Here is a 10,354-nt window from a genome sequence, read left to right as displayed (position 1 = left end):
TTGTTGTTTGAATTTCTTTAAAATAAATACTTCCTCCGTTCCATTAAATAGTTTACACTTGATTTATTTTGTGATGGAAAATAAAGCAAATCTCACCGGAGTTGAAATAGTGATAAAGTTGGAGCATAATGAAAAGATTAGTGTTCTTCCTTGCCAATGTAAGCCAAGGACTCGAGCTTCTCCATTTTTAGCAAGTGATTATTGTTGACTCCATTAAGGTCGAGCTTGAGAATATGGCCGGTTGTGTTATCACAACTCACTCGTCTCCATTCACAACATTCCTCACCTTCCCACGAAGATGAAACCTCTTTGTCAAAATAGGTGAGGTTGTGCTTGAAGTTAAGCAGGGCAGCTCTTTCAGAAGGCTTACATTTCACGGTTATTAAGTGATTCGCCGAGTTACCCGCCTTACAGCTACAACATCTAGTAGTATTGAAAAAGATGAATGTGTAAATCAGTAGGCAAGTTTTTACCAAATTCTCCATTGCATTTTGATAAGCATAGGAAATGTTAGCTGTGTTTTATTCAATAAAGCATCCAACGTTATATAGGTACAATGAGATCAACGAGATCCTAATAATAAGGCAAGGATTACTCTAACAGCTATAACAATATATCATATCATATAATATCTCAATAATATCGTATATTGCCTAATACCCCCCCTCAAGCTGGAGCGTGGAGATCAAGAACGCCAAGCTTGCGAAGGATATAGTCAAACTGAGACAGACCCAAAGCCTTAGTAAAAATGTCAGCTAGTTGTTCACCAGTCGGAACATGAGATGGTTGAATTAAAGCAGAAGTAATGGCATCACGGATAAAATGACAATCCACCTCAATGTGCTTTGTTCTTTCATGAAAAACGGGATTTGAAGCAATATGTAAAGCAGATTGGCTGTCACAAAATAGGGGCATAGGTTGTGAATGATCCACGCCCAAACTCAAAAGAAGGCCTTTAAGCCATTTTAACTCACAGACAAGGGCAGCCATAGATCGATATTCGGCCTCAGCGGAAGATAGTGACACAGTATGTTGTTTTTTTGTCTTCCAGGAGATAGGGGAATTACCCAAGGAAACAAACCAACCAGTAGTAGACCGTCTTGTTAAAGGACAACCCGCATAGTCAGAGTCGCACCATCCAGATATGGTCAATGTGCTATCAGCTCGCAACAATAGTCCTTGACCAGGCGCGCCCTTCAAGTATCTAACGATCCGGAGGGCAGCTTCCATATGCTTTTGACGAGGCTTTTGCAGAAATTGAGATAAAATATGGACGGCATAAGAAAGATCAGGCCGAGTAACTGCCAAGTATACCAGTCGTCCAATTAGGCGACGATAGCTTTCAGCGTCTTCAAGAAAGGGGCCCTTGTCGTGGCCGAGTTGGTGATGTTGTTCGAGGGGAGTAGGAGCCGGTTTGGCACCAAGGATGCCCGTCTCAGAAATTATATCGAGAGCATATTTCCTTTGATTGAGAAAAATTCCCTCCTTACTCCGAGCGACCTCAATGCCCAGAAAATATTTCAATTGACCGAGGTCTTTCATATGAAAACATTGACCAAGATAGGTTTTAAAAGAAGCAACAGTAGACGAGTCATTACCGGCAATGACCAAGTCATCGACATAAATCAAGACATGTAGACATACCTCTTTACGAGAGTAGCTGAAAAGAGAATAATCAGAATATGATTGTTGAAAACCATACTCTTTCAAAGCAGTGGCTAATTTTGCGAACCAACATCGTGGGGCCTGACGGAGGCCATACAAAGACTTTCGAAGACGACAGACTTTCCCTTCTTTGCCTTTCCCGAAACCAGGAGGGAGCTTCATGTACACCTCTTCCAGTAAATCACCGTGAAGAAATGCGTTATGTACATCCATTTGGTGCAGTTCCCAATTTTTAATAGCTGCGACGGCTAAAAATGTGCGAATGGTAACCATTTTGACAACCGGGGCAAAAGTCTCATTATAGTCAAGCCCTTCGACTTGATGGTTTCCAAAAACAACAAGGCGAGCTTTAAGCCGTTCAAGGCTCCCGTCCGAGTGATATTTCATTTTGTACACCCAACGACATCCAAGAGCCTTTTTGTTAGGCGGAAGGTCTACTAATTCCCAAGTATGGTTCCTTTCAAGAGCATCTATTTCATCCTGCATAGCACGACACCACCCCGCATCTTGAATGGCAATTTTAAAGGTGGGTGGCTCAATACCTGCAGTAATAGCAGCAAGAAATGTTCTGTGCCGACTAGAAAATTTATGACAGTTAATAAAATTTGTCAAAGCATAAGGTGTACCTGAGGGCGATGATGGTTGGTCAGGTGAACTATCGGAAGGAGATGGACTATCTGTCGTTTGTAGCACAAAACCCCGAAGTCGTGAGGAAAGAAATTTTGTTCTTTTCCCTCTGCCCATATCAGTACCAACGTCAGAGGCTGGTGCATCAGGTTCTGGAGTGGAAGTAGTAGTCGTGACAGAAGGCGGGTCATCGGGCCGTGTCTCATGTGGCTGAGATTCAGCAGCAGTAGATGGATCATCAATAGAAAATGAGGGTTGACTAACATCATTGGCAGCATAAGGAAATGTATCTTCATAAAAATACACGTCCCGTGAAACAAACATTTCTTCTGTGGATAGATCATATACTTTCCAGCCTTTTTTATCATGTGGGTAACCAACAAAAATGCATTTACGACCGCGTTTAGCAAATTTATCGCCATGAGTGTATTGATTATGAGCGAAGCAAAGACATCCAAAAACTCGTAAATGATTATAAGGTGGAGGAGACCCAAATAAAACTTCATATGGAGATTTATTGCCAAGGAGAGCAGACGGTGTACGATTCATCAAATAAGCAGCGGACAAGATGCATTCACCCCAAAATTTAATGGGTAAATGACCTTGAAACAGGAGGGCACGGGCCACATTTAAAATATGACGATGTTTACGCTCGACACGCCCATTTTGTTGGGGTGTGCCGACACATGATTTCTGGAAGCGAATACCATTTTTGAAGAAATACGCCGCCATGCAATTAAACTCCGTTCCATTATCTGACTGGACGATTTTCACCTTTTTTGAAAATTGGTTCTCGACCATAGCTAAAAAATTCATGAACATGTCTGTGACCTCTGTTTTATCAAGGAGCAAATAAACCCAAATGGAACGAGAGCAATCATCAACAATCGTTAAAAAATACGTAGCACCACAAGAAGACGGGATGCGATATGGTCCCCATAAATCACAATGAATGAGTTCGAAAATATCAGCAGCAATATTATTATTCAAATCAAAACTTTGTCTATGTTGTTTTGCAAAATGACAAACGTCACACACTTGTTTATTAGGAGCAAGATTACTAGCTAAAGGAATACACTTAACCACTTTATCCGCTGGATGTCCAAGTCGACGATGCCACAAGTCAAACGTCACCGGTCCGTTAATTTGATGCACAGCCTGTTTCACTCCGAGCTCCTCACGGAAAAAATATAGTCCATCTCGTAGTTCACCGGACCCAATCATCGTCCTCGAAGTAGGGGCCTGTATGTGACAAAAATTCTTGTCAAACTGAAGAGTACAAATATTGTCAATTATCAATTGAGATACAGAAATCAAATTGCAATTTAAGCAAGGTACGTATAAAACATGGTTAAGAATAAGACGCTCATTGAGACGAACAGTCCCTTCAATATTTGCCGTGACCGTTTGTCCATCAGGAAGACCAACGGGACGACCTTGTATAGTGCAACGGTCCTGTAAACAAGATATGTCTCCTGTCACGTGATTGGAAGCACCGGTATCAATAATCCATTCACGAAACATACCACTTAGACGATCATTGGAAGCAATATGATTGTGAGGCTCTGGTCCCGAGGTGATGAGATTAGCGCGTACCCCAGCAGATCGAGACGGACCGGTCGTGGAAGAGTCACTGCCACCAGGTCGTGTCTTTTGGTACTCAGCTAGTGTACGGGGTCGATCACCCCACCAATCCGGGAATTCGCCACTCTTAAAGAAACAACTATTGAGGTCGTGACCACGAGTCTTACAATGAGAACATAGTAATTTCCGTTTCTCCTGTTTTTCACGATCACGAGCAAGACGCCATTCTTGGGCAGAAGGTCGAGAATCAGTTTTGACAGCAAAAGCCATAATATCAGGGGCGGGAGGGTCGTCGGGGATAGAAGCATAACCACGGAGTCGTTCCTCTTGAAGGACAACATGATACGCTCGATTAAGTGAGGGTAAAGGGACAAGCTGAAACTGTTGAGAGCGAAGGACCCCATATTTCGAGACATCTAACCCCATAAAAAATTGGTGTAGTCGTTCAGAGTCTTGACGCTGAACCGCTTCAGGAGCGATTTCGCAGGTGCATCTGCCGCATTTACATGCGAACGGAGGTTCATGGACGGCTAAAGCATCCCAGAGAACTTTTAATTTGCCATAATAGGTGGTTACTGACATACCTGGGGTTTGTTTGCATTCTGAAATTTGAGTTTTAAGAGAATGAATGACAGTACCATCGACCACTGCAAAACGGTCACGCAACTCGGACCAGATGGGATAGGCTTCTTCGTAGTATGAAATACTATCTTTGATGGAAGGATCGATGGAATGCATTATCCATTGAACAATGGTGCAATTGACTACTTCCCATTGTTCGAGGAAAAACTTATCAGTCGGTTTTTTGATTGTACCATCGCAAAAACCAAATTTTCGTCTTGATTTCAGCGACCTTTTCATTGAACGGCTCCATTCTTCATAATTATCGTTACGTAGTTTGATATGAATAATTGTGGCACCGGGACCATCTTGGTTCCCGAGGTAGTAAGGAGAAAGGGAATCAATTTTGGGGGAATCGGATTTGGGTTGGTCATCGTTGCCAGGCATGATGAACCAGAGAAGAAAAAAAACGTGTTTTGTGTTTTAGGGTTGAAGGTAAACGAGGCTCGATACCATGATAAGCATAGGAAATGTTAGCTGTGTTTTATTGCCTACTGATTTACACATTCATCTTTTTCAATACTACTAGATGTTGTAGCTGTAAGGCGGGTAACTCGGCGAAACTTAAACTTGTATTAGCAATAATGAGGCCTTTTGGGAAAAAATATAAGAGTCTTGCCTTGTTTATAATATGAGGCCTTTTGGGAAGGAGTCCAAGAACAATATCGTGCAGGCTTGGCCCAAAACGGACAATATCATACTAGTGTGACGGAGCGGTGGAGGCACTGTTAGAGTATAAAACGAATCAAGGAACTTCAACCATCAGCTTAAGCTTTTGGTTGAGATGGTTCCTTGACATTGCCATTCATACGCGTAGAAGCTGTGATATCAAATAAGAAAAAAGCTAAAGAGGATAAATATAGAATAACAATTGTAATTTCTCTGATCCAAAGATTATAATTATTGTTATCAACTCATATCATTATCAATAGCGTTTCTAATCTAATCAAGTAATCAACCTAAACCTACAAGTCTTAAACCAACCGAACTTGCGACGACTGGAGATGACTTCGACGTAAAATATGTGATGAAGACTCTGACTTGAGATATGTGATTACGTTAATAAATTGTGTGTGCCTGGTGAAACCACATGGAATTATGGTACATAGTTATGAATTTGAGAAAATGAAAGATTTCTGCCTCTTAACAGAGGAATACAGGTTGGATAACATCGGGTGCTTTGGGTCAGGGGGTCGAGTAGTGATAACGAGTACAGGTTGGATAACATCAGTTATTAGGGGTGTTTATTCGTGGTTCGGTTCACCGAACCTCTAATTTAATTCGGTTCGCACACGGTTCGGTTCGGCAAAACTCCGAACCTAAACCGCACTGTTAGAAACGGTTATAAACGGTTCGGTTAACCACTTTAAACGATTATTAGCGGTTCGGTTACCGGTTAACCGGTAATCGTTCTATATTACTTTTTTTTTCAGCTTTCGCTAATTTTTCCTAATAGTTTAATTAAATTTTCATTATATATTATACCCAATAATAAAGTCTATAAGCTAAACTTTAACATTAATCAATTTAAGAAATTTTAAATTTGGATACACTAAGAAAATTAAACGAAAGAACAGTTTTTTATATAATATTTTAATTTTTTGCTTACTTTTTTGTGAAACGGTTCGGTTCGCGGTTAACCGGTTATCTAAAATTGCGAACCTTAACCGAACATTTTCCATAATAAAGTTAACGGTTCGGTTCAATGAACCGCTTTGTCGAAACGGTTCGGTTAATCGAACCTTAAAAATGGACGGTTTTTCGGTTTTGCGGTTCGGTTTATTCTGAACACCCCTATCAATTATCTCTAATATTTGATTACAGGACAATCAAACCTAAGATCCTTTGTAAGGTAAGTCCAAAAACAATTCAAAAACCCGGATAATCAGGTATGAAATCGAAAGCTCGCTATACATCCGAAATATCATTACAGTAGCTTATATTCAGATTAAAACATCCTTATCGAAATATATAGGTGAGGTTGTGCTTCAAGCTGAGCAAGTGACGAGCAACTAACCCAACTCATCCTTCGGGGCAGGGGGTCGAGTAGTCATAACGAGTACAGGTCGGATAAGTAACCTCAGTTACTTAAGTAGCTTAATTTAAGATTAATTAGGTATGAAATTGAAAGCTCGCTATACTTCAGATACATCATTACAGTAGCTTAATTTAAGATTAAATCAGATTTACACCATTTAGCCTCAAATTAAACATACCAAGCGCCATCAGTGAGAAGCATTATTCCATCAGTGAGAAGCATTATTCTAAATCTGTCAAGGTTGAAATCCATTTATATACGCAAGTTCAGTAAAGACATGTTAATATCTATCATTACTGTCATTTGTCGATTGAATGATTGATTATAACTTCAATTAACAGTCACGGCCGTACAATTATTCAACAACAACAACAACATCGACGTGAATTTGATAGCGACCATTAGCAATGATGATGACTTGACTTAAATTATGTAATGATTGATGCCTTATGTTTAAGGTTCCTTCGTCGTCGTAAATTTGATTAAACTGAATAACATATACAGAGTAAACGATAATCTTGGAAAGTTCAAGCTGATTTTCAATTGTACAGCTCCAGTAGATAGTTGATTGCATTTTGTTATTAATTTGGTGTACGGATTTCAATTCAATTCAATTCAAATTTTGGAGATGATCATCTACACTAATCTATTATCAAATCAAACAAATCTTATTTCAGTCAAAATTCGGGTTTAAAATAGTAAAACTGTGTTGAGAAAATTGTGTATTGCGAAAATAATCATATCAATATTTGCTCCTTTTTTTATGTGATAGAAATGCATTAATCTATTATCAAATCAAACAAATCTTATCTTATTTCATATAAATTTTTTGAATTTTGATGACGTACGAGTATATACTCAATACTCAATACTAGTAATTAATCATCCTTCTGGTCTTGAATTCGCAAGACGAAACCCGGTTTTAATCAATTGTACAGCTCCAGTAATCTTGGAAATTTCAAGCTGATTTTCAATTGTACAGCTCCAGTAGATAATTGATTGCATTTTGTTACTAATTTGGTGTACGGATTTTAATTCAATTCAAATTTAGGAGATGATAATCTACACTAATCTATTATCAAATCAAACAAATCTTATTTCAGTCAAAATTCGGGTTTGAAATACTAAAACTGCATTGAGAAAATTGTGTGTTGCGAAAATAAACATCAATATTTGCTCCTTTTTTATGTGATAGAAATGCATTCATATAAATTTTATAATTTAATTGTACGATTGTTGACGTAATACTAGTATAATAAGGTTTGCAAGTCCTACGGAGTACTAATACTAGTGCGTGCATAATCCAGAATTTGGTATTTGAAACAGCATCGAGGAAAATGAAATTATATACTACTGCGTGGATAATCCAGCCTGATTCTAACAGTGGCAATTACACCAGGAAAATTAAACTTATCAAACTCACTCAGCTTTTATGTGCGCGATTACCATGCTGACGAACTCCATAAACAATAACACCAATATCGACATTCATTTATCAAGATTATTTAACTTCTCAAACTCACTCATGCTTTTATAATACTACATGACAAATTCCCCTACTGTGAAAGTCAATTACTTGTAAACATCACTACATTAACAAATTAACCATCTCATTTCCTCTTGATCCTCCTAGCTTTGGCCACCCTCACATACAACCAGTTATAACCATCTTCGACACGTCGAAAAACTGCATGCCTCCACCTCCTATTCACCACCAAACCCCCAACAACACCCCAGAAACCAGTAGCAAATCCTGACATAACAACTAGGCCGAACTCCATTTTCTCGAACTTCTCCTTATTATCGCCTTTGTCTTTATTGCTCCTACCCTTATCTTGCTCATCCTCTTTGCTTTTACATTTCTTAGGCAGAAAATCACCATAAAGATAAGGATTTCCAGCATATATTGAGGCTTGATCAGACAACGTTTGTAACTGATTGCCAGTCGGGATTTGACCTGATAAATTGTTGTAAGACAAGTTAAGGTGGCTCAAGCTGTATAGTTCACCCATGCTTGTTGGGATACTACCCCCGAGTTTATTGTTTGATAAGTCTAGTGCGAACAATGACTTCAAACCCCCAATATTCTCAGGTATCGTTCCAGATAACTGATTATACGACAAGTTGAGACTTATCAAGGCAGAGAGCTTTGTCATACCATCAGGAATGCTACCCGACAAGTTATTGTAGGAAACGTCTATATCCACCAAGTATTTCAGATTGCTCGTATATTCTCTCTCTATACCTTGAATTACCTCACTAACACCAGTTGTATCGAAATGCTTATCAAAAATCTTTGTGATGTTATGGGAATAGTCATGGTCGTAAGGTTACTTAAACAACCAGGAATGGATCCCGTAAATTGGTTATGTCCAAAATCCATGAGTCAAGCTTAGGCAATGAACAAATCTGCCTAGAAATAGTGCCACTAAAATTGTTATCTCGGAGCCTAAGTATTTTAACTTCCCTTAATTTTTCGGCACTAAACCAACTTAGCATTTTGCCCGAGAGCTGATTTCCACCAATGTCTAAAACTGTGAGATTTGTGAGGTCAGTCAAGCACGAAGGGATCTCTCCGCTCAACTTATTGTCATTCAAATGCAAATAAAATTTATTGCCCAATGTCTCGAGCTCGTTCGAATCTTTATTATTAAAGCAGGGAATATGTCCTTTTAGCTTATTGTGCGAGAGACGTAGAAAGTAAAGAGTTGAAATATTAGCCCAACAATTTGGAATTACTCCGGATAAGCTATTATTATGAATATCCAAACCAATCAACGACTTAAGTTTGCACAAAGAATTCGGGATTGGACCACTAATTTGATTACTTGAAAGGAAGAGCATTTTCAAATTAGGCACTCTATGATCTAAACCTTCTAGAAGTGACCCATAGATGAAATTATTTGAGAGATCTATAAAGGTAGCATTTCGATATACTTCTGTTTTACTACTATTTAGCAAAAACAATTCCCCTGACAGATAGTTATTAGAGAGAATGATTATGGAGAAATTAATGGGAAAAATAGGAGACCCGCTAAGATTGTTGTTAGAAAGATCCACCGAGTCAAGTTGTTGCATTGTATGAAACCATCTAGGCATAAGCCCCGAGATATTTGCATTAGACAAAATGAGATCATATAGATTCTTTTGAGTTTGAAGCCATGGAGGAAATTGTCCATTTATTTTGCAGTTATCAGCATAGAATTCCAGAAGTTGAAAAGGAGGCACCCAATCAGAAGACAGGTTGAGTGTTAGCATCGTATCATATATGTCTAAATATGTCAAGCTTGAGAGGTTCGCTAAGTGGGGTTCCGACAAAACTGTACCTTCCAATGGATTGTAGCTAATAACTAAACTTTGCAACTTGGACAGTTTACCTATTGATGTTGGTATTTTACCACTCAACTGATTATAATAAAGATCTAGTGTTTTCAAATTTATTAGATTCCCTAAAGACGCTGGAATCTCACCCGATAACATGTTACTATTAAGATCAAGGAATTCTAAGTTTGTGAGGTTACCTAATTCATAAGGAACTAATCCACCGAGACAAGCAAATGAGAGATTGAGATACCTGAGTTGCTTCATCGAACCCATGAATATCGGAATTGAGCTATAATTGAAATAATTGTTGCTTAGGTCTAAGCTCTCCGTTGTGTCACTCAAGCAAATACACCATGGATTCAAGCGTTTCCATTCTAAGTAAGTTATTATATTCGTCTCCATTAAGATGGAGCTTGAGAATATGACCGGTTGTGTTATCACAAACCACCCTTCTCCAATTGCAGCATTCCTCGCCTTCCCACGAAGATGATACAT

The 10,354-nt window shown here is 38.8% G+C and overlaps 1 protein-coding gene across 1 annotated transcript; it reads right to left on the bottom strand.

The window, feature by feature from the left end:
• Positions 1-8,145: 8,145 nt before the first annotated feature.
• Positions 8,146-10,354, bottom strand: LOC141608839 (receptor-like protein EIX2). The gene is made up of 2 exons (XM_074428187.1): positions 8,879-10,354; positions 8,146-8,829 (listed from the first exon to the last, which is right to left on the bottom strand). The coding sequence occupies exons 1-2, from the start codon at positions 10,352-10,354 to the stop codon at positions 8,146-8,148; spliced, it is 2,160 nt and encodes a 719-aa protein (XP_074284288.1).

Source organism: Silene latifolia, chromosome 10, assembly GCF_048544455.1.
Source record: "Silene latifolia isolate original U9 population chromosome 10, ASM4854445v1, whole genome shotgun sequence".
Lineage (NCBI taxonomy): Eukaryota > Viridiplantae > Streptophyta > Magnoliopsida > Caryophyllales > Caryophyllaceae > Silene > Silene latifolia.
This window is presented reverse-complemented; position numbering and strand designations above follow the sequence as displayed.

Bases quoted from the DNA above. Each gene is read 5' to 3' on its own strand.
- LOC141608839 (XM_074428187.1), bottom strand. From the start codon at position 10,354: ATGTATCATCTTCGTGGGAAGGCGAGGAATGCTGCAATTGGAGAAGGG. The intron at 8,830-8,878 runs GTTGTTTAAGTA...AACATCACAAAG, and splicing joins ATTTACGGGATCCATTCCTG to ATTTTTGATAAGCATTTCGA.